This window comes from Pteropus alecto, unplaced genomic scaffold (genome assembly GCF_000325575.1).
Source record: "Pteropus alecto unplaced genomic scaffold, ASM32557v1 scaffold79, whole genome shotgun sequence".
NCBI lineage: Eukaryota > Metazoa > Chordata > Mammalia > Chiroptera > Pteropodidae > Pteropus > Pteropus alecto.
Window position 1 is genome coordinate 7,063,036 of NW_006494612.1, and position 25,888 is coordinate 7,088,923.

Consider the following 25,888-nt stretch of genomic DNA (forward strand, 5'->3'; position numbering starts at 1 on the left):
TTATGCTCAGTGCCATGTCTATTTGAATGTACATCACAAGCCGAACACTTGGGAAATGAGTTCCTAGACAGATTAGCGTTCTGTTAAATGAGGTAACAGAGGAAAGTGCTTAGGACAGGATGCACCCTGATAGCTCTTCCTGTCTAAAGTCGAAGATGGCAGTCCCAACCTCTAAAAATATCATGTTCACTTCATCCATCCATAGTAGGCTTGTAATGGTCGAGCAGGAGCACACCCGTGGCTGGAGATGTCTAAACACACAGGACAGTGAGTCACCCGGACCCCACCAATTCTGTATACTAAGAGAGGCTTTCAGGTTAGTTCCCAACTAAGATGTTCCTTTCCTACCACAAGGCAAGGATGGTGAGTATGACACCTTCCCCTGCCACATGGCAAATAGACTGCAGAAGGAGGGAAGCCATTTCTGAAAAAATGGCTGTGTCGCCAGCATCTCACAGAGAGCAAATGGGAGGAGCATGAATCCCCTAAGTTCAAACACTGCACAGATGTATGCAGTATCACATTCAGGACAGGGAGAGCTGCGGCAAGAGGGATGTAGTTAACAAGTACATTAGTCTTGGTCTGAGACTCTTTTGCTTTTGTTGGACTAACCAGGAAACGAGAAACGATCCATCCTCATGGCCAGTTCGGTGCCTGAATCACCCAGGCTGGGAACCTAAAGATGAATGGTGTTAAACCACTTGGTTAGAATGGACCAAAACAAACACATTTTCCTCCACTAGGCTATTCTTGGGTTTTGTCTATTTCTTAGGGAGGCAGGACAAGAAGTTGACACCATAATGACACTGGGTATTCCTTGTCATTTGGTGTGCATAATTATTGTGTAATTGACTACTTAGTAAGCTGCAGAGTTCATTTGCACATTTTGTGGATTCCCTGGCTCTCCAGGCCCCCAGATGCCCTGTTGTTGGCAGAGAGCCCAGTTTCCCCCAGACTCTCAGCACAGGCCCGAGTGAGCTTTACTCGTTGTGTCATTATGCAGCTGTGATGGCCTTGAACGGAAACAAAGTTGTGCAGCGAGTCCAGGAGAGGTAAGGTAACAGAAAAAAGTAGGATAGGGAACAGGTCAAAGGGAATAGAAATAGGCCCTAAGGGCGGGGTGGGAAGGTGGACCAGACACTGGATCCACAAGAAGACAAAGTCCCATCACAGGTGCATGTCAAGATACATGAACAAAGACCAAGGCTGAGAAAGTAGAATAAGCAAAGGTCACACACGGTGGGGCACAGGAGGAGGTGGATGGCCACACATGCCAGGGAGGTGAGAATTAGAAGGAGAAGGGGAACAAATCTGTAATGAGTCTTTTAAAAAATCTTAATTTGTTAAACAAATGATTGCCAGTAGCATAATTCTTTTATCTTAACCCTCAAAAGACTGGGGTTAACTTTACTCTTACCTTTCATGGGACTGTGGCCACCGGAAAAGGCTTCTGTCAGGCCGGGTACTGTAGGCGTGTCTGTCCCCTTCTCCACACCCCACCTCCCATGCCCCGTGTTTCCTGTTCCATCTAATTTTTCCCAATCATAATCCACTTGGTGTGAAAAATGGGCTGTCACAGAGGTAAGTACAGAGCATGTGGGGTGTCAGAGAGAATCAGAAGCTGGGAAGTCAGGGGAGGCCTTTGGAAACCTGTTGCTTATGTGAAGGGACAACTTGGAGCAGGCTGTGGCTGGGGTGCAGTGGGCAGAGACCAGGCCAGCACTTTGTGCTTGAGGGCCAAGTGAGAAAATAAAGCAGCACAGGCAGGGCCTGGGGCAGGGCAAACACAGAACCAGAGGCTGAGGGTGAGGAAGGTGCAGGCATCTAACCTCACCATTTTGCCAAGGGCAGGCTCTGATCTGTAGGAACACGTTGGAACAGCTCCTCAAAGAGAAATCAGGCTCGATCTACCCTTCTCAGTCCCGGGAGGAAAGCGTTCACACCCTCACCCCACACTCCACACCGCAAAGGTAAATATGAGGAGTCCATGAAAGGAAGCAGGGAATTAAAATAGATGCGTGAAAGCGAAAGCGGAGTCTGAGACGGTGAGCACCAAGTCAGTGGCGTGGGAGGTGGAGGTGTGAGTTCCTCTGCTGCGGAGACAGAGGGGAGCATTGTGTAGCGCGCGCTGAGCACACTGGCCTCCCATCTCTGGGTATGCTGCCGGCCCTGGGAACATGCACGCACTCCTTGCCACTCTTCTCCTCGCTGCTCTGCCACGGGTAAGTTCTCTCTCCTCACCCCTTCCCTTCAGGAGACTACAGCAGCTCATATTTCTGCAGGACAAAAATAGGGAAGAAGACGACGGGGGAAGAGGAGACTGAAGTCCTTGTGAAACTCCTTCATGAGAAATAGGGAGCCATTTTCCTCTCCAAATAAAGTTCTGTTTCAGTTTATTAGCTTCAGGAAAGAACTGGAAAACATTTCTGCCGTTCAGGTAATGGCACGGAATCCGACTTTCGATATGTTTGAACAGCTCCCAAACTTTAATCATATAGATGTAAATTGGGGTATGACACGCAGCATGTACTTGGGAAGCGGCAGCCCTGCCGGGCGTGGAGTAAACGGTGCCTGTTCAGGTGGACTCCAGGCTGGGGCTCAACTTTCCGTAGTCGTGTGCAAAATGTGCAAAGAGCCATTGGAAAAAATGATTGTGGTAACTTTCTTCGGTCAAGCCTGTTCTTCTTTAAAAGAAGCACTTTGGAACAAACATTTACATTTTGAAAACATCCTATGACTTTGTCTTTTCTCAGCCCATGTATTTCTCAGTTTTCATGAAAATCAGTGCACGGAGACTTTGAAATATTTCAGCAGTGGACCAAAAGGAAGTTTAGTTTAATATGAGTAATTCATTGCCTTAGTATTTTTAAATAAGATTAAAACAGGGTGACTTATTTGTGGATTTATTTACATGGTGGAGGTAATGGCTTGCACAGAAGACAGAGCTTTTGAAATCTTCCTGTGATCTAGAAAACACAAAGGTGTCAAGTTAACTGTTTAATGGGGTGGTTAGTAATAGATGTATCTTAGGAAACACAGGATAGAAAATTGTTATACAGACAGAAATTTAAGATTTTAAAAGCATGATAACAAGAATCTCAGTGGCACAGTTTATTCCCACTGTTACGTGAAGGAGTACATTTCCCCTTCTCTTATACCACCATTTTCACTGTGAGAAAAGGGCTGCCATTACTGCGGATTCAGAGCTACAACATATTTCTAAACAGCAAATATCTCAACATAGATGTGCCTCCAATAAACAAACAAACAAACAAACAAACAAACAAACAGAAAAAGGTATTATAGGTAGAGCAAAAGAAAGTATTATTTACTTAACTTTGCCATTATAAATTTTTGAAGGTTCTGATCATACCTACCATTTATTGAATATCTGCTATGTGCTGAGCACTGTACTGGGCACATTAGTCATTATCTTAATCCTCAAAACAACCTTGTAAGTTTATTAAGCCCATTTTACAGAGGAAGACTAAGGCTCAAAGAGCAAGCAGATGATAGAAAAATTATCTAGAATCAGAGAGCTATATATAGTAAAGCTCAGGCTTTGTTGCGAAAACCTTCATTTTCTATTGCAGTATTTTGATGATTCGTTGTTTTGAGACTGATTTTGAAAACACTCAAAATGCCTTAAGAAAAGAAAAATATCCAACTCTTTATATTTAGTCACATATTTGCCCTTTATGTCTATTGTAATTTCAGATTGAAGTTTCTGTTGTTTTTTTTTTGTTTGTTTTTGTTTTGTTTTTAGTATTTCTTGTGAGACAGGTATGCTAGCGACACTTTCAGTTTTTATTTATCTGGAAATGTCTATAATTTTACCTTCACTTTTGAAAGATAGTTTCACTGGAGATAGTGTCCCCCCCCCCACCCCTTTCAGCATTGTCTCTGGGCATCTTGTTTTCCTTTTCTTCCTCTTCTTCTTCTTCTTCTTTCTTTAAAAGTGTTAAGTCACAGCAAATTTGAAAGGAAGGTGCAGAGAGTTCCCATATATCCCCTTCCCCCACACATGCATAACTTCCTCCATCATCAACATCCCCCACCAGAGCGGTACATTTGTCACAGTTGATGAACCTACATTATTACCCAGAGTTCATAGTTTATATTAGGGTTCACTTGTGATGTTACCTTTCCAGAATGTCATGTACTTGGAATCCTACAATCTGTAGAACTTTCAGATTGGCTTCTTTCACTTAGTAATCTGCATATTTTTTTTTTTTTTATGGCTTGATAGCTCATTTCTTTTTAGCACTGAATAATGTTCCATTGGCTGGCTGTACCACAGTTTATTTATCCTAAAGAAGGACCTCTTGGTCTCTTTCTTTGATGAGAAATCAGATCTCATTCTTATTGTTATTCTCTTGTATATAACACTTTCCTTTTCTCAGGCTGCCTTCAAAATTTTCTCTTTATCATTGGTTTTCAATAGTGTTACCTTGTGATCTCAGAGATTACATAGAAATGCTTTAAGACAGGAAAAATAAACAGGTGTCTTCAGGTGGGCAGTTTTGGGAGTGGGCATTTCAGTAAAGAGGGAGCAACATAAAGAAAAACATGGAGGAGAAAATCGATCTGGCGAGTCTAGTAAACTGCAAGGCATCAGAGAAGAGTGCTTGAGAGCTAAGGCAAGAGAAGAAGGCATGAACCAGCACAGACAGTGCTTTAGATACCATGTACAGAAGTTTGGACTGTATACCATAGACAGTAGATAATAACCAATGGGCTTTAAGGAGAGTAGTAAAGGCAGATATGTTTTTTAAAGAGCTCCCTCCAGCAGTGATGTGGTAGATTTACCTGAGAAGTCATTCTTGAGGGAGGAAGACCAGTTCAAAACCTATTGCAGTAGTACTTAGTAGCAGTGAAAATGGGGGTAGAGTAACTAGTTCTAGGGATATGAGGACAATACGTAGGATTAGTCATTGAATGGCTATGGGAGATGAGGGAGAGGAGGATGACATGGATAAATCCTAGCCTCCTAACTCTAAAATTGGGAGAAGTTGTCTGGGGGTAGAGGAGGGGACAGTGAGTTTTGGACGTGAGCTTTTCCTATAGGATATTCGAGTGAAGACATCCAGTAGGCAGTCAACTGTATGGGTCTAGAGCTCAGTGGAGAAGTCTTAAATGGAAATTTAGTTTTGAAGCTTGCATAGGATGGAAATTGAAGGCAAGGGGTGGATAACATTACCAAGAGACAATGTGCAGAGTGAGAAAAGCAATACGTTAAGGCCACGAAATTCCAATAAGCTTAAATCTAAGTCAAATCCAGGGTAGCAGGAGCCTGAAAAGGAGATTGAGAAAGTACATTGAGAGACAGAGGTAGAACTGGGAGGGCCTGGTGTAATGAGAGCCAAGAACAGGGAAACAGGAAACACAGAAGTGGAAAAGGGAGTAGAAATAGTGAGGCTGGAAATAATGAGTGCCTGCTTCTCAGTTTTGCACAGAGGTGGTTACCAGGGACTTCTTGCCAGGTTAGGTGGCTTCTAAGCTAGGCGCATGTTCGCGGAGTCTCTAGGTCCTTCCCTGGCCCCCACTCCCAAGGCATTTGACTCTTTTTTAATCCTCTCTTCTTGGATTAGGACATCTTCGAGAGGACCATTGTTATACTTATTGCATGGGATAATAACTACTCCATTCTGTTGTTGTGAAGATTAAACGATGAAAACATAAGGTTCTTGGCATATAGACAGTACCATTTTCTTTCATTCAGTAAATATTTGTTATAGAAAATAAGACAGACTTTAGACAAAGACATCCAGTAGGCAGTTTTGATGAAGCTCACATTCTTGATGAATGACTCAGAAAATAAACAAGTAAAATATATTGGTAATAAAGTAGGCAATAAGAAGGTCTATGAGGAAAGAACCAGGGTGCTATTTCATAAAGGGTGGTCAAGAAGGGCCTCACTGATAAATTTGAACACAGACCTAAGCAAAGTGAAAGAGTGAGCCATGAAGATATCCGGGAAAGAGCATACAAAGAACAAGGAGGCCAGTGTGGCTAGCGTGAAGCAAGTCTTGGGGTGAGTGGTAGTGAGCAAAAGAAGATAGAGACATGGGGTCCAGATGCTGCAGGGACTTGGAGGATAGTTTGGATTTTCCATTGAAGTGGGAAGCCACTCCTTATGAGCAAGGAGTGGCTCCTGCTCTCTTACAAAATGTTGAGTTTACAATACTATATTGTTAGCTACAGGCACTATGCTGTGTAGCAGATCTCCAGAACTTATTTATCTTGCATAACTGAAACTTTGTACCCTTTGACCATCACCTCCCCATTTCCTCTGTATACCCAGGGGCTGACAATCGCCATTCTACTCCCTGCTTGAGTTTGACTACTTTAGATTCCACATATAATTGAGATTGTACAGTATTTGTCTTTCTATGTGTGCCTTATTTCACTTAGATAATATCCTCCTAGTCTATAGATGATGATGCAAATGGTAAGATTTCCTTCTCTTTTAAGGCTGAATAATACTGCCTTGTATGTATATACCACATTATTTTTTATCTGTTCATCCATGGATGGACACTTACGTTGTTTACATATCTTGGCTGTTGTGAATAATGCTGGAACAAACATGGGAGTACAGGTATCTCTTTGAGATTCTGACTTCAATTCCTTCGGATAAATACCAAGAAGTAGAATCACTGGATCATGTGGTAGTTCTATTTTTAGTTTATTGAGGAACGTCCATATTGTTTTCCATAACTGTAATAATTTACATTCCCATCAACAATGTACCAGGGTTCTCTTTTCTCCGACACTTATTATTTTTTTAGTAAAAGTCGTCCTAACAGGTATGAGACAATATCTTGTGGTTTTGATTTGCATTTCCCTGATGATTAGTGATGTTGATCACCTTTTCCCATCCCTATTGGTCTTTGGTATGTCCTCTTTGTAGAAACATCTTTCAGAGTCTTTTGCCCATTTTTTAATTGGTTTATTATATCTTTTGCAATTGACTTGTATGAATTCCATATATATTCTGGATACTAACCTCTTATTATATAATTTGCAAATATTTTCTCCCATTATGTTAGCTGCTCTTTCATTTTGTTATTTTCTTTGCTATGTAGAAGCTTTTTGGTTTGTTATAATCCCACTTTTTTTTTTTCCTTAAAACCATGCTGCTAGGTGGAGAATATAGAGAACAAAAAGGGAATCGAGGAGAAGCTTTAAGACATTCAAGTGAAAACATAATGGTGGCTTGGATAGCTATGGTAGCAGTGGGGTTAAGAAATAATTAGAATAGATATATTTTGAAGCTACAACCAAGAGGATTTGCTGATAGAATTGGATGTAAAATGTGAGAGAAGAGCCAAGAATGACTTGACTCCAAGGTATTTTGGAAAAATAAAATTGGCATTTGTTCAAATGAGGACGTGTATGGAAGTGTAGATTGAAGAGTAAAATTGGAGGTTTGTTTTTGGTCATGTTAAATTTGCTATGCCTATCAAATATCTAAGTGGAGATCCGTTAAGTAGGCAGTTTGAGTCTGAGATCAGAAGAGAGGTCTGGATGGGAGATACACGATACAGTGAAGGAAGATACTTTAGAGGTCTTAACCACAGGGGCACCAATGTTTAGCAGTGAAGAGTATGAGAAGAAACCAGCAAAGGAGACTGAGAAGGAGTCATCAGTGAAAAGGAGTGAGAAAGAGTGACGTGTTAGGAGCTGAGTGAAGAAAAGTTTAAGGAGAGAATGACCGTCTCCAATACTGATAGATATTATTATTAGAACTCACCACACTGTGTTCTACCAATTTGGGGGAAATCTATTTCTATAAAACCTCTGAAATTAGTTTGAGAAATCATTTCTAACATCACCTTTATTATCAAATGAAGTTCTGCTGCAGGGCACAGGGCACTGGGTCATTAGACACACCTGAAGGAAGGCCTGGAGAAGTATCAGAAGTGCATCATCGTAAGCAGTTTTGTCACTGGCCCTGTAAATGCCCTCGGAAGCCCAGCTGCCCTCCTGGAGTGAGCTTGGTGAGGGATGGCTGTGGATGCTGTAAAATCTGTGCCAAGCAACCAGGGGACATCTGCAATGAAGCCGACCTCTGCGACCCACACAAAGGGCTATATTGTGACTACTCAGCAGACAGGCCTAGGTACGAGACGGGAGTATGTGCATGTAAGTGTCTTGTTCTGGACCTGCTGGAAAAGGTCAAGTCTAGACATGATTTTTTTCTGCAACTGTTAACTTGGAATAATCAGCTTATTTTGGCTAAATATGAAGTGAGTTCAGTTTTCATATTAGACTGAAATGGCACTGGCTTTGTCATATTACAAACCATGTGAAATTAGCAGATGTTTATAGAAGTTCAGAAACCTGTTATTTTTATTGCATTGAAGTGATCTTGCAGTTCTCAGGTAGCTGCTTTTAATAAGAATAGGAAAAATTATCTGTAACTAGTAAATAGTCTGACTTCTTAAAGTGCCATAAAATGAGAGCTTTTGTTAATACTGTCAAAAACAATCTGAATTCAGCCTTTTCTGTAACTAAAAAATAATCTTGCTTTAATGTAAAGATGTATATCTAGTATTCAGACATATGGCCTTAACCTCAGCCTTCCCAACTAACCATCAAGAAAACATACTTTTCACTGAAGCAGATTTGTAAAAACAAAGGTAAGAGCACCCCAGATCACAACCAGACCCTCAGCTTTATGGATCTTAGCTATAGAGTCTGATGGAGACCATTTAAACCTAAAACATCTTGATAATAATTCAGGATACTGACCTACTTAGTATTAAAAAACAAAATTTATAAAGGAAGAGAAATATCCATGTTAGCTGGGCAGTTTAGTCACTCTGTAGAAAAGCCAACGTGGGAAAGCAAATTACTCCCAGAAGTTTGGTTGTGAGCGTTGAATGAGAGCACATCTTTGCAGTCGGGTCACATGGATAGAGCCATTCAAGTTTGATAGCCTGATGCTCCTGTCAGCACTGTTTTATTATATTGGTTAAGAATGTAGGCTCTGGGTTCAAATTCTGGGCTCTATGTGCTGAGTGACTTTAATCAAGTTTTTTAACCTCTCTGTGCCTAATTTATATCATATGTACTTCCTATCTTACAGAGTTGCTAGGGGGATCAAATGAGAATAATAACACAAAACCCAAAACACACACTATAATATCTGACATACAGTAGACTCTCAAAGATATTAGTAACTATTCATGGAAACTCAGGGGAAACAGGACCTATTAAACTCCAGCATTCAGGACACCCCTTTTTCTCAAACAGTGCTAGGCAAGTTGTTTCATTAACCTAACAAACACTTAGTGGCTGGGGACATAATGGGGTGGGAAGAAATAGAAGCCCTGTCCTCAGAGTGAAAGTTTGTTGTGTCAGACAGACCTTTGCACAAATAATTTCATATACTGTGAGGAGTATTTTAACAGAGCATAGCCATGAGGATGGGGGTGGGGATGATCTATAATAAGTCACAAACTATGGCTCAGGGGTCAAATCATGGCCTGCAGCTTGATTTTATAAATAACGTTTTATTGGAACACAGCCACATCCACACAGTTACATAGAATTTACCGCTGTTTTTACGATTGCAGAATCCAGTAGTGGTGACAGGGACTGAATGGTCTGTAAAGGCTAAAATGTTAACTATTTGGCCCTTTACAGAAAATTTGCTAATCAATGACATAGATATATGGTTTTTAAATTTTTTGGTCTGAAGACATGGGTCTTAGAAATAAATGAGGACCTAAAGAGCTTTTGTTTATGTGTCTATACATATTTAATGGACTAGAAATTTGAAAATATTTGCTAATTCATTAAAAAATAAAAAACCCATTGCAAATTAATAAATATATCTATGAAAAATTATTTTCCAAAACAAAGGAAAATTTAGTGAGAAAAGTGGAATGGTTTTACGATTTTGCAAATCTAATGTCTAGCTTACCAGAAGATAGCAATATTCTCACATCTGTTTCTGCTTTAAATCTGCTGCTATATGTTATTTTGGTTAAAATATATCAAGGGAATCCAGCCTCACATAGATATATTGTTGGGAAAGAAAGGAATAATATAACAGACTTTTCAGATAATTGTGGATATTCTTTTTTGATATTATATTAAAACTTGAGAAGTAGTAGTTTCTTAAAAATTATTTGTACCATGGAATCTAAAACCATATTAATGAACCATATCAGTGTCAAACTCTGTAATATTAAAATACATTGGTCTATTCAAGACCCACTTGTAATGGGTCTTTACTCATGCCTAATTTTGTAATACTATGCTTTGGTTATTTAGAAAATATCAGTTTGTAAAAATGGGTTATGTAGATGTCCCAAATGTTGATACACTTAGACAATATTTTTTAAAAATTACATTAATACCAATCTCATCAGAAAAGTCTACATATTGGGTAGCTATATAGATCTCAGAGGTAGATACAAGTTTCTTAAAATTCTAATTTTTTCTTGAAAGCTTGAATTCTATCATGGGCAACAAATATTGCCGGTTGTTTTCCTTGAGGTGACAGGTTCCTTAGTTGACATTCAAGAAAATGTCCACCAAATACCCAAGTCTGTCAGTCATTTCTGTCAGTCATTTCTTCAGGTGAAATTCTCATTAAAAAAGTTGTTAGTTCGGCCCACAATTCAAACAATAGCATAAGTGCTTTTCCTCAAGATAACTACTGTACTTTAGTATAATACCTACAGTGATGTTCTATGTACACTTCCTATTGGTCACAAAGAATATTAAAAAAAACTATGTATTTGATGGCTCAAACTTAATAAACTTAGTAATTTTTACTGTCATCAAGGATATTCTTAAGTAAAACCAGATTTTTTGTTTTGTTTTACTTTAAAAAGTACATTTGTGTACAAGTGCACGGCAAGGAAAAATATAGTGATTAACTTGTACAGTATGATTCATGTTAAGGTGCCAACGGCAGTTTTAGCCAACCTTGCTTTTGCACCATCAGTGCAAATATCAACACAGTGAAAAAAAGTGTCACATCTTAGTCTTGACCTTGCAGAGTCTCTGAAAGGGTCTCAGGCACTGCCAAGGGGTCCGCGGGCCACATTTTGAGAACTGCTGATCCATGTCAAGAATGCCCCTCGGAAGTGAAAATTTCCTCCAGTTCTCAACAAAAAATCAGTTACCATGCAGCACTGCAGTTAAACATTATAATTTTTTCAGCCATTTACATATCATAAATTCCTAAGAAAATATCCTAGCCTATTGTTGGACATCTAGGGAAATCTCACCAGCCACCAGCCCCTCTCAGATTTACAATCATTATCTATTTCACTAATGTACTCATAGTGCTTTTTTATTAATTTTACTCTGGAACTGGGCCTGTCCTTGGGTTTTAATACTGGAAGTGATGATTTGGGGATGACAGCCTACAATACAATGAAAATGTCTCCTTTTCACCTTTTACAGATGTTCTGTGAAGGAGATTTCAGGTGGGGACTGAGAAATTGAGAACTTTGTAAAGGAGATGGCAATTTCTTCTATGGTTTATAACTGGAGGTCTAGACTATCAGTTATGGCTTTTTTGGCGATTTTGCTCTTTTCTCCTTTCAGACCTTGTAGCTGTGGGATGTGAGTTCAACAGGGTACATTATCATAATGGCCAAGTGTTTCAGCCCCATCCCCTGTTTAGTTGCCTCTGTGTGAGTGGGGCCATTGGATGCACACCTCTGTTCATACCGAAGCTGGCTGACAGTCACTGCTCTGGAGCTAAAGGTGGAAAGACGTCTGATCAAGCCAACTGTGGCCTGGGACCGTTAGAACAGCAACTCTCAACAACCTACAAAACAATGCCAGGTGCTTTTAAGCAGAACTATTTTTCACGTGTGACTTTTTTGTGGTTTTACTTCATGTTGCATTTATGTACCACAGGCTCTCAGTAAGTACTTTCTCATTGGTGGTCAGTGTGAAATTTAGTTTGAGTGTGCCATTTTACTAGGTCTTTGCCTCAGCAGGTCTATTCTAAGTATCTGAAAAGGAAACTATAATGTTTTAGATTTTTCCAGTAAAATATTTTGGTTTTAAAAAGCTTTACTAGGTCAAGAAAACTCTTTTAAAATCTTACTACCTCTTCTTATTCCCATTCAACCTCTTCTCAGGAAAATCGACCAAATATTGTTCATATGTATCCTGGAATAACTTTTATTTGTATTGTTATATTATGGGAAGACGTGTGAACAATCCAGTTTCAAAAGTTTTCAGAGGCAACTTTTCTATATGATAAAAGCAGAAATGGAAGCCTACTGATTAAAAATATTTGAAGACACGTTTTGAATTTATAAATATTATTTCTAAAAAACAGAAAACTACTCATATAAAATTATCCTTTAATTATCAACCTCTCTCTAATAAACACACACACACACACACACACACACACACACACACACACACACACACACACAGAGGCATTCTTAAGTAGGTTACCCAGGTACGTATAGAGTCGGGAACAAGTAAAGAGATTCTTTTTCATTTTTAGCACCTGGCCATTTAAGGTCAGAATATTCATAAACCTTTTATTATTGTCTAAGCATCTTATTTCGGTGCCAGGGTATTTTGAGGACAGAAGTTTCAAAAATGCCAGCAAATAAAGCACAAATGAAGAAGGACTCAAAAGGGACAAAACTGACATCTGGTTACTATTCACATTTGTGTTTCCATCCAGAAATCAAGAATGCCTTTTTTTTTCTTTAAATTTAGAGCTTAGTGAATGGAAGGTGCCATGGAAATTCAGAATATTTATATATGCTAAAAAACTCCTAAGTTCACCTATATTATGTGAATATTTAATATAAGCAACTATAATCAGAGAAATGAGTTTTAGATATTTAAAAACTAACTCTATGAAAGGAACATCTGTAGGGATTCTAATTATGCCAGTTTTTCTGAAAAAAAAAAATTAACAGGTCATAATGAATTTGTATTTACCATATGCAGTTTTTCAGTTAACAGCATGACATTAATACCTGAAACATCCAAAATTATAAGCCAAATTGTTCTTTCTTCAGAATGTACAAAACAGTCGATTTTCTAGATTAGATCTGAGTGACTCAATATTAAGTTCCTATAACCCATGTGAGAGAGAGACTAACTTAGAGCAGAAGTTTGCCACAAGCAAAGACCTTTGGATCAAGTTCAAGTTGGTCTTGTTTGTGGAGTTAGAGGAGTTTCAGTGGAGTCACTTGTAACCTGGTTGGATGTATCTGATGGTCATTCTTAGTGGTTAGTGCTTTGCTACAAAAATCAAGAAAATCTCTCACTACTCTGGTACTTGAGAGTTAGGCCTGGATGTTTCAAAGAAGTATATGTTAAATCTAACGTCTCTCCTCTGCTTAACTGTGAAACTGTATTTATGGGCCCAAACAGGAATCCGGCTTTTAAAATTAAGCACACTGACAAACACACACTTTATGTCTATAGTGATTTACATAGTTAATTCCAGGTAGTTTATGGTTGGAATCTAGCTTTTGCTTGGTCAGTATAAAGCATGCAATGACATAATGCCCCCATGATTTTCTCACTGCTCACCAACCACTAAACTTTTACTTAAAAAATCTCTTCTAATTCTCTTGCTTTTTAATGAATGTTAAGCAAATTCCTGAACTGCAGCTCTTGGCTTAACTTTAAGTTGGGTTATTGGTAATACGATAATCTAACCTACTTTTATTTATTGCAGATGTGTGCCAGGCTTTTAATCTGCTTCCTGCATTGAGATCTTTAAACTGTTGTCTACCTTCCAGGTATCTTCATGTTTCTGCTTTCTCTCCTTCAGTTCTACATGCAATTGCAAGATCCTACTGTAATAATGCTGAAAGCAGTATCAAAATATAATTTTACTCAACATAGCACATACTTCAAAGACTGATATTTCTTATCAAGAAGGCATTTTTGGGGGTCTTTTTAGAGTTTTAAACTGACATTTTGAAGTAACATAGCCAGAATTTTGCAATGTTCAACTGCAAACTCACATCACAATCTTATTCCAAAAGCATCCTTTTTAGGATTAAACTTAAGGAAACATTTTGAGACGATAAACCAATATGTAGCTTGTTTAAAATGAGCCAAGGGCCTGCTTCATTCCTAAGCAGAACAAGAAGCTCCCAATGGATTTACAAGGAGATGGAAGAATTATTATACCCTCTTTGTATTTTCTTTGTATTCTCATTATTCGGTCCCTCCTCCTCCCTTGTTTTTCCTAAGCAGCAGGCAGTAGAGGGAGCTCCATCCACCCACCCACTTACCCATTCATCCATAGATCTACTTATCCATTCATTCCCTATGTCTTTCTATAAATGATTTAAAATGGCTAACCAATGGAGGAAATAGGAGCCTGCTACCATAGGGAATGTAACAATTAAGCTGAATGAATAAAATAGATTACACATTTGCCATGATTTAGTATATGATTATTTAGATTAGTTTACTGTAATATAATTTTCTAAAAGACTAGATTAAAACAATTGAAGGAGAATAACTGGCCTCATTGATTACCTAATTCTCAAGTATAAATTTTGTATTTTAGATTTTAATATATTGAGAAATTTAACATTAAGACCACATCATTCTGATCGATATCCTGAATTCCCTAATCCTACTAATGTCTATTTTAATGTCTGTTGGAAATAATACCATGAGGCAAGAACCAGAGAAAAGGTAGATATCTATCAGAACATAAGCTTAAGTTTAGTACTCAGAAGATGGGCTAAGCAGAAAGAACCAAATGGGTACGTCTATTCAGTTTTTTAAAGATAAAATATTTTTATTCCTCTTAAGAAATTGAACTCTAACACTTGACTGAAAGGTAATTTGTGGAGTAGGAAAAAGAGAATGATGAATTAGACCACATTTTTTTTCTGAATTACATAAAGGTTCAGATCTATTAACTATTAGTTTAAAAATAATCTATCTCCATGAGTACATCTATATGTATACACATGTACTTTCCCCCCTTTATTTTAGCTTATAGGAACCTTCCACTTATTTGGAAAAGAAAATGTCTTGTGCAAGCAACAAAGTGGACTCCCTGCTCCAGAACATGTGGGATGGGAATATCTAATAGGGTAACCAATGAAAATAGCAACTGTCAAATGAGAAAGGAGAAAAGACTGTGTTATATTCAGCCTTGTGACAGTAATATATCAAAGACAGTAAAGGTAAAGTTTAATTAAACTTCATTATAATTCAAGAGACTCCTGAAAACTTTGTATGTTTTGGAATGATGAATAGTATTCGGTTCTTATGAAAATAAAATCACCTCATTGTAACAATTAAAGTCAAACTATCTCAGAGGAAAGCAGATATTATTCTAACTGCACTTTGTGGGGAAAATTTACCAAGCGCAGAGGTAATGTTAACCTGTTGATTCTAGATACTCTATCAGCTTAATAGTATGGGTCTTGATCAGTCTGAATTGTTGTGGTACTCCACCATCTATACTGTTTTTTAAGAGTAGATCCTTTTCAGATTCTAATTTCTTTTTTTCTATACTAATTTTATGTTAGTAGAGTCAAAGCAATGGATAAAAATTTTTGGTATTAACATAATTATGAGAACAGACACGGACATCAGAGAAGTTCTGATCTTAGTTATATATTATCAACTTGGAGGGGAACCACACCATTTCCAAAATGCTTAGATAGTAAACTTGCCAAAGGCCAATGATAAAATACTTACTCTTAAGATTGTTTGCTGTAACTAGAGCTGGTCCTATTTCTAGAATTACACAGGATGACTGTCTCAGAGTAATTTTTAGAAATGCTGCAAAACCCTTCTCATCTCTAAGTTATTCCCTATCATATTAGAAGTTAATTCAATTTTAAAGGGATTAATATATTTATTCATTTATCCATCTACTCAAAACTGTCTGAGCTGTACAAGGAAATTTGCTAATTCATAGGTAAATAAACATTTAATAAGACATAGCCCTTGATATTAAAAAGAGTTTCATTTATTGTGGAACAAAGTAAAGGATACACAAATCATTGGGGAGTGGGCCCTATGAAATGATGGAGCAAGAACAGACCTTTGGTGAGAGGAGATTTTAAAGGTGGAAAAGAAGAGTGCTTGAAGTTACTAAATAGCAATTATTAATGTCCTGGAAATGACTTACATCTCTGTGTTTAAGATTTTCTATTTCGTATCATTTTTCTAAACTATTATAATCAAATTTAAAGAATAACTTCTTAATGATATGTATCTTTTTAGATCCCCAAAGGAAAAACATGCCAACCTACTTTCCAACTCTTCAAAGCTGAAAAATTCGTCTTTTCTGGATGTTCAAGCACTCAGAGTTATAAACCGACTTTTTGTGGACTATGCTTGGATAAGAGATGCTGTGTTCCTAATAAGTCTAAAATAATTACCATTCAATTTGATTGCCCAAATGAAGGGTCATTTAAATGGAAGATGCTGTGGATCACATCTTGTGTATGTCAGAGAAACTGCAGAGATCCAGGAGATATATTTTCTGAGCTTGAGATTCTATAAACCAAGGACATGGGGAAAAATTAAGGTCAGTCGTCATGTCATTACATAACAAAGTTAGAATGGTTTTAAAAAGGTGTCAAATCTACTTTACTGGTTAAAACAGTAAGAATGCCCAACTATTCTCAGATGACTATGTTTACGGCATTAGGAGCTTTTCAAAAGGTTATCCTACAAACGTACGTAAAATTCGAAAACCTTAAAATTGAACTTAATAAAATGTAACTTATATAATACACACTTTATTCCACTTATGTTTTCCATATATAATGGAAAAACTATACAATTTATAAGAAAATATTTTATTCTATAAAATAATCTGGCATACTTTGAAGATATGCAAAAAGCATATTAAAATTTTAAACCTTTATCTGTACTTTAACAATGTAGCCTAGGTTCCACTCAGATGATAATCATTACAGGGTGAGCAAGATTCTACACTAATTCTTAAATAGCAATAAGGTTAAACTGTAAATATATTTATAGTTTTCATTGTCCTGTCCTCAATATGTTTATTAAGATTTCTTTGGGAAGGAGAAAATGGAACTTCATTGGCCACTGTTGACATCCTTAATCTAAAAGTTTTTATACCAAATACTGTAAAAATCTAAATAAAGATGAAGAGCAGTATCCTTTGAAAAGTAACAAAAAACATAACACTAAAGAAAGCACGTAATTGATTATTTTGGCTTGAAAAGAATTTGTTTCTAAAAATTTCTTCCTGAAATGATAAATCAATATGGATTTGAGATGTAAACTGTGATTAAAGATGAATAATTGTTAAAAATTAAAACTGGAGATTATGGTAATTGAAACATTTTCATTAGACTATTATAGCCATTTACTGCAAAGTTTGGAAGACAATATCAAGTTCTGTAATGTTCTGTTCACTTGTATAAATGGTGACAAGCAAAATGATAACAAGTAGCATTGTTTAAAAATATGGACATTTATTATTACAAAATCAACTGGTTTGATAACAAAGTATTATACTTAAAAATAATTTATCACAAATATGTTAAAATAAATGTAAATTGCGATTGAGTGCAAACAAGTGGTTATCCAATGAAGAAACAAAACCTCCTTAATAGTTGTAATAAAATCTATCCCTGAAGTTAGTGGATATCACACAGAAATATTTATATTGTGTTCTTCTACTCTATGAACTTATTTTTAAAGAATCAGGTGAATTTAAACAGAATATGAAAACATAAATTATAAATAAATATAAAAATATATCTGTACAAGATTTTTATTGAAGACGTGATTATTACTGTATAAATGTCTAAATATGAGATTATAAATAAAGTAAAATATTGAAGAACTCTGTTCTTTCAATTTTATTTATTTATTTATTTAGGCGAGGCAACCCTTAGTTGACCTCACAGATTGCAAGGACCTTGTTAGTTTACAATCCCTTATTTTCTTATTTTTATGCCTACAGCACCTGGTCTTCCTAGGTGGTCTCCCATCCAAGTACAAATGAGGCCTGACCCTGCTTAGCTTCCGAGATCAGACGGGATCGAGCTTGTTCAGGGTAGCATGGCCATTGACTGTTCTTTCAATTTTAGAAAAGGAGAATTTTCTGAAGACAAATGTCTGAAGTTTAGGTACTAGGACTTTACAATTTCACACAACAAATTATGATTAAATGGAACTACTTTTTCAGACAAAAATACTCCTAATATGAAAAAGACAAAGTTGGCTTTCGGAATCACAAAAACTATGAAACAGAAAGGTAAGATGACAAAAAGCAATGTGAAATTAAGAAAAAGTAAGAGTATTTTGGGGGCTTTTTACATAGCTATGCTTAGTCTAGGTAAATCTTCTACAGGCATGCTTTTTGTAGCATCTAGTTGGTTATATTCCTGTATGAGTGCTGACAAAGATGACAGAGCTTCTGTAAAACAGCTTTCCTCCATCCCGTCAATTTGTAGATAGTGATGAAGATGAGCCTGTAAATAAAAAACAAAACAAAACTGAATAATATTGTCTATTTTCTGGAAATTTAATACAACTATCCTATAATGTAAATAGTTCACTTGGCTTTACATGAGAAATGAGAACTCAAATCCTATAAACTATTGAGATTTCTCATTTAGATAATCTGAGTAAGCCTCTCCTCTTCAGTTATAATCAGTACAATGAATACAGCAGACAGGATCACCTTGGTTTGTAATAGTGTAATTCTTAAGACTACATCTTAAATAGCCGAAGTTAACACATATAGTTACAAAGTTGTACTGATAATTACCTTTTTCTTGTAGAGCCTCATGAATCTCTCTCTCAGTTCTATGAAGGTAGGCTTCACACACGTGTTATTTGCTAAAGCTAACAATGAATGGGAATGGCCCACAGGAGGTACTGAGCACAGGCTGGTCTTCCAGCCTTCTTGATTCCATGAGACAAATTGTAGAGAAGGTTTTAATCTGAGATACAAAAACTCAAGGTTAAGAATTAATGTACTAAAATATTTGCCATATTATGACAGCCCATTAATTAAACTAGAATGTTACTGATGGCACCATTCTAATTGCTTAGTTTATAATGTAAGTTATCTATTTTTTACTATTAGCAGTATTGTGGTACAGTCTGACAGTGAACTAAGGGACATTTAGTAGAAGGACATTAGATTGGCTATGATGGTGACTCAAAAAACTAGAAACACATTCCTTAACATCAGAAATCTGGGGATGAACAACAGAGTAATTTTCCTAAAAATAGACTGTCAATAAATAGTAAACTATAAACTTAGAAGAAGTGTAATGGTGGTAATAAAATCAATAATTAAATTTTCTGAACACTTTCAGGACATAAGACATCTCATATATCACTTAGTACTTGTAAATAACAATTCTGTACTATTATTATTTTTATTTTACATGTGAGGAGAATAAGGCTCAGAAAGGCTAAGTAACTTGCTCAAGGCCACACTTTAGTTAAGTAGCAATGCTAGAATTAGAAGAAGACCATTGTAACTACTATGTTACACTGTCACAAGCAGTACACATAACAAATTATCTTGAAAAAATATGAAATCAAACCTTTCAATATTTCTGCGAAGATCTGAAATCTGGACATTTCCTCTAACCATGAGGGCACACGCAAGGTAGAGACTATGTTTGGGGTCAGCCTGAATTAGCTGGTGATCTTTGCTAAAGGCATCTGAAAACATCTGATCCAACCTAGAACAATGAAAGGCACTGTTTATACAAAATATTATTTCTTTCTTCTATGTAGAACTATAAAATGAAAAGACAGACATCTATAGGTAAATAAACTTCACATACAAATATATTCTAAATCTTAGCTATCATTTTCTCAAAGCAATCTTTTATGGAATATGAGAAGATAGGAAATAATATAACATCTTTGTTTTTTTTTTTTTTTTTTGGAAAAGCTTCTGCAATATAGTGATTTCAGATAGCTATAGCACTGATTTCTGAAACTTGATTTCTGAAACTTGGGTCATTACTTATTTTATATGCTTATCTACTTCATAGTATCAGAACTATCAAAACTAATTGAAAGCCTACACTTAAGATTACCCTATCTCTGTAAAATACATCATAAATTAGTTATAATTAAGAAGAACCTTTCAAAAGACAATGTTAGGCACTTCTATAAAAGAAGAAACTCTGTAGTAGTGTTCCTGAAAAGAAAGACTTCCAAGTGAATGGTCTTTTAATTCCATTCTTTAATCCTTCAGTTAAAGAAAAGATACGGTGACTGACAAAGTTTATATCTAATGATACATAGGCGTGTAGGTCCTTAATACGGTTCCAGTCTGGGTCTTAAATCTTAATTCAATACAAATATGACTAGGTTCTTTAGATAACTCTAGCCAAAACCAAAACCATTCTCACTTGTTTGGAAACTACTAAGAGATTAAAGAGTTTAAAACTATGCTTTTTAATAGCACAATTTTAAAACGATATATTATTTACTCAAGGATAAATATGTGCACATGCTGATATGGCAGACTTTGAAATATCTACAATACAGAAGAAGCAAAAAGAAAAAAAAAAGGAAAAAGAAGAATATAAATATAGAAAGAATGTTGTGACAAGTTCCTTAAGAGTCTAACATTTTTAAAGTTCCTTATAGATTTTCATTAACACAATTAAAAACAAACCTTCAAAACAAATGATATAAAAATATGCCCAGCAGGATTTTAAAAAAGTTTAATTGGCTTTAAAATATGCAGAGTGAAGAACCAAGTCAAACTTTTTTCCCTCTATGGTGGACTTTAATTAGAATTTACATATCTTTTATTTTTTAAGAATTAACATTAAATACAAAAATGTCTGGATTATCACTATTGTACAATAAAGAGTTCTATGTGTCTATGTTAAAGGTATACATTATATTTCCATACACTAATTTTTAATATGCTGGGCTGACAACAGTGAACATTTAGTGAATAATTATGTTTCATACACTGCATAGGTTGCTTAACTTGTTAAGGTCATCGGTATCCTACGCTGAAAAAGAGTCCTGTTAGATAACTGGTTATTTGTTACTGACTCAAAAAAAAGTTAATATCACTGTGACATTCCAGCAGTACAGAATTGTTATCTTGCTAAAACTTAAAGCTATTAAAAAAAAAATCTTTAATCTAGTGTTTATCATTTACATACTTTCTTTTTACAGAGCTTGAACAGGACCTTTTCCCTCAGTTAACTGTGAATGCCAGTGTGAACTTTTCAAGCTCATCATCACTGTATATGCTTAAGAGTATCTTCCAACAACTTTTTTTGTTAAGTAAATTCATGTAAGTTTTATGCTTAAAAATGACATACAGTCTGTTACAAAACAAGGTGTTCTGGAAATGATCTATAATAATCTCTAATGATCTATAACAGCTACCATACAGAGTGACATCGGAAAGCCTTCTACGGTGCTAAACTGTGTGATAAGAGCTTTAAAAGATACTCTTATTTAATATGTCTAACAAGCATATGAGGTAGGCACTCCAACTTTCATTTGTACAGATTAAAACTAAAAGTACTGGCAAATTTGCTACGAGTAAGTGAGACGATCAGGATCCAGACTTAAGTATATCAGACTTCAAAGCCCTTAAATATTTTCTATTTGCATAAGCTTAAAAATTTAGTTATTAGATTTAATTTCAAATAGTTTAATACTGACTTTTCAAATAATGACTTCTAAATAAAGAAGCATTCCTATGATGAAAAAACAGCTGTCATCAACTGTATTTTATATACTTCTCACATAGAAAATGACATGAAGAAATAACTAGGGTTTAACTTTTCTCTTAAAATTTTTTTTAAAGTAATTCAAGTTCTCAAGTAATTGGAATAAAGTTACTCTTACCTTCGAGGAGGAATATTGACATCTGCCAGTGTATAGAGAGGTGTTAAGCTTGACACAAGATAATGCAATTGAGGAAAAGGAACTAAGTTCATGCTGATTTCATTAAGGTCCATATTAAGGGATCCTTCAAACCTCGCAGAGCTAAAAAATCAATATTAAAGGATGAGATAAAATTTAATTTTAAAATTAAATTTGGATGTAGCTTTGAATGTAAATTTTGGATGTAGCTTGATTTATTTCGCAGGCGTTTTCTTAAATGCTTTCATACCCTGTTCTTCAGTATGCTCTTTTTCCTATATTAGTAAAATTTAGTATCACGAAAATGCTGTGTAAAGATAATTAAAATATAATACAACATCTATAGCAATTCTTATTTCTAGGTCACTTGAAGTGTAACTAACACACTAACACAGTTGCTCACTATATATATAAAGAAATGTTAAAACTCACTTTAGATTGAGTTAAACACATATAGGTCAATAATTATTTCATTACTGTAAACTTAATAAATTCCCCAAGGGTCTGCTTAATACACTCTCGAATCTGGAATATAATAATGCCAAAGCGATCTTTTAGATAAAAGGAAATATTTTGGACCAGCTAATGAGGAGGCATAGATTAGCTGGTTTAAAAGATTAAGACATTCTACAGCAAAAAAAAAAAAAAGTTTATTTTTGTCTAACCAAGTGCTTCTCAACTGTATATTATGGGGAAATATTCTGCTGCTTTAGACTCATAGCAATTAAAACTCTGGTCTATCACTCAAAGGTCTGACAACACTAGACAAAATAAAAGAAGCTCCTACAACTCAAGAACAACTAAAACAATGCTACTATGAACATCATCAAAAACATAATGAAGTATTTAAACTATCTTGATATATACTGTCCATAGAATTACCTTGTTAGGTTGAGCAGCAAATTTGCTACAATGTTGTTCATTGCATCAAAGGGCTTCTGCTGCTTTTTAAAAGCCCCAGCACTGGAAGTAATCAGACTCTTTGGCTTTACAGTTGTACCCAACCTTCCAGAATTCACCATGAGGTCAATTTTGCTAATGATGTCAAATAAAGACTTTTAAGGAAAAAATATTGGGAGAGAAGCTATTAAGAGCAGACATAGATGGCATTCTATCAGGAAGGAAAGAAGAGAAAGAAAAACAATTTAAACTTATTTTTTTCTCTTACATGAGAAGACTGAAAAGAATGTTTTATATAAACACGTAAGTATAACACAGCAATAAATATATATGCAATATGTGCATAAACTACAAAGTCATTTCTTACTTGGTTGTCAATGGGCAACACACAGTCTGCATGTTCATTAAGTTCCTTCATTGCCAAGATGCTATTATAAGGTGAAGTTATGACATCATCTTCATCAGAAGGATAAACTGAAGTCACGAATCTGTATACTTCTGGGAACTCATCCTCAAGCACTTTTAAAAGAAATGTGCCAAGTCCAGATCCTGTTCCTGAGAATTAAAATTTCAAAAAAGGAAACAGCAGAAAGGGTTCAGAATATAATTGTGAGAAACTTGGATTTTATATTTTTCTAAAAATATATATTAAAAACTTTTAATTTTCAATTGGTTCCTATGATTATATATTAACTAATTTCAGATAAGGAAATGAAAGCAACATGGGTAGTGAGGCTTAAGTCCTGAATTCAATTTCTGGCTCTTACTGTGAAGTTGGGAGGGCTTTCTGTATTTTACTCTTTTGCAAATTTAAGTTATATCTATACAATGCCTAAAGAACTGACTGAAGAGTGAAAAATACAACTAAGACAGTATTCGGGCTACACTTGATGTAAGGCTACTTAACAAAACCAGAGGTTCTTTACATCTTTTGTGTAGTACTATGACCTTAATGATGAAGAACACTATCATAACACAGGGAATTTAAACACTGAGTTAAACTTATTTAAATTTATTTAAAATTAGGCATGACCACCTTGAATTTACAAAACTCTCAAAAAGGAAACTTTTTAAAAATTATCTATGTAAAAGTAGAAACTCTAGAAATCCCATCAGGTAATTTTCTGACACAGAGTTACATTTACATAAATTCAGAAAATTTTAAGAACTTTAAAGAAATAAAACTAGAATCCTGTAACTTGGTGTTTTTCAAACTATGGGTCATTAACCATTAGTGAGCTATGAAACTAATTTATTAGGTTAGGACCAGAATTTTCTTTTCTTAAATGAAACAGCAGAAATATCAATGTGTCACATGTAGCATGGGTAAGGTTTTCTGAATCTTCTATTTTAGTTTATGTATGTTTTATGTGTGTGTGTTGCACAGTGTTAAATTTATTGCTGTTCTGATTTAAAAAAAATTTAAAGCCAAGGCTCTAACCCATGCAGATAAATATTAAAAGGCTATGTTAAAAATACTAGATGAAAGTGAGGGAGTTTTTTTTTTGTTTTGTTAATCTTTAATGAGAGGGATTTTGTAAGCATTATATAAAACCAGAGCCATTATAGAAAAGACAGCTTTGATTACATTAAAAATAATGCATATGTGTGTGTGTGTGTATGCATATATATATATATATACGCATATACGCATACATACACACACACACACATACATATATATATATCCCATAAACAAACTAAAAAGACGAACTAAGAAAAATCTTCTATAGTTATGATGGAGGACTAAATTTCTTTAATAAAGAAATGTCACAAATAAACAACCAAAAAAATAAGAATGCAATAGAAAAATGGGCAAAAGATATAAATAATTCAAAATAAATCAAATTAAAAATAGATGTGAAGATGCTCAACCTTTCTTCTAATTAAAGAAATGCAATTTAAAACAATATAATTTTGAACATTTTAGATTATGTCTCATATTCAGTTGTTGGTAAGTGTGAGGGCATAAACCCATGTAAATTGTAGCTAATAATAAGGATCGGTACAAAATTGTAGGCAGGTATTCAGTAATCAATGAAAATTTAAAATGTACATATTTTTTAATCTTGCTTTCCTTTCTAGGAATATTGCCTACAACCATAGTGGCACAAATGAACAGAGATGTATGTACTAGATATTCATTGGGGACTGTTTATAATAACTAAACACTGTAAATAACTTAACATCCATCAATGAGGACTGACTTTAAAAATTATTGTCTATTCATACAATCAAATTGTATGAGTCAGAGCTGATATTAAAAGACATTTGGAAAAGATATAAAGTGAAAAAATTACTGAATAATATGTATTGCATGATATTGTTTATGTAAAAATATGCATACACACTTTTAATAGGCATAAAAAATATCTGGAAGGATGACATTGGTAAACTTCCTTACCTGTGAGGAGACACTAAGGATTAGATGTGGGAAAGGAGACCTTCATTTTTAACCTTCACTATTATTTGTTTTTGCCGTTTTCAGTGAATTATGAAAAAAGTATAATCTGAGATTTTGAGTAACAGAGGGATTAAAAATGTACCATAATGAACTACAAATTACACTGTTTTTTTTGGAAACTTACTCAGACATGTGAGTTAATTATACTAGTATAAAGAAAATTTGTTTAATTTAATGATTATGATGGTCTTCTAAAGGCATGGTTACATAGTAATTATGATTTTAATTTTAAAACGCTATTGCACTGAATAACAGATATGTGTAAAAAATCAATTGTACATGACCTGCTGAAAATAGAATCTTAACCTTAGTTTGGAGAAAAAAATGTGGCAAAGTTTTCTTTTAAAATTAGCTAATCCTATTATGAAATTAGCAGATTGTGATCTGTTTCTATTTCATGAAACAGGGAAGCAAAATACTTCACTTGCAAGGTAAAGGCTTCCCTGGGTAAAGACAGCAATAGTGATCATTCAGTCTAGGTCAAGGTGATTATTTACCACGTAAAGAATGATTTAAAGGAGTTGACTAAAAGAATTTCTTTCATTGGACACAAGAAAGATTAGAAGCTGGTCAGAGAAAGAGTTTTTACATTCTTTTGCAAGCATATCTATAAATATGCCGGAAATATGTACCTCTAGTGGGACTACACAAGCAAATTCTTAGGAG

At 35.2% G+C, this 25,888-nt stretch overlaps 1 protein-coding gene and 1 pseudogene across 1 annotated transcript; one reads left to right on the top strand and one right to left on the bottom strand.

The window, feature by feature from the left end:
• The first annotated feature begins 2,148 nt into the window (after positions 1-2,148).
• Positions 2,149-17,879, top strand: WISP3 (WNT1 inducible signaling pathway protein 3). The gene is made up of 5 exons (XM_015600103.2): positions 2,149-2,222; positions 7,857-8,148; positions 11,575-11,817; positions 14,980-15,173; positions 16,225-17,879. The coding sequence occupies exons 1-5, from the start codon at positions 2,178-2,180 to the stop codon at positions 16,504-16,506; spliced, it is 1,056 nt and encodes a 351-aa protein (XP_015455589.1). The 5' UTR covers positions 2,149-2,177; the 3' UTR covers positions 16,507-17,879.
• A 59-nt stretch (positions 17,880-17,938) lies between these two features.
• On the bottom strand, positions 17,939-18,057 carry LOC112474440 (annotated as a pseudogene).
• Positions 18,058-25,888: the final 7,831 nt, after the last annotated feature.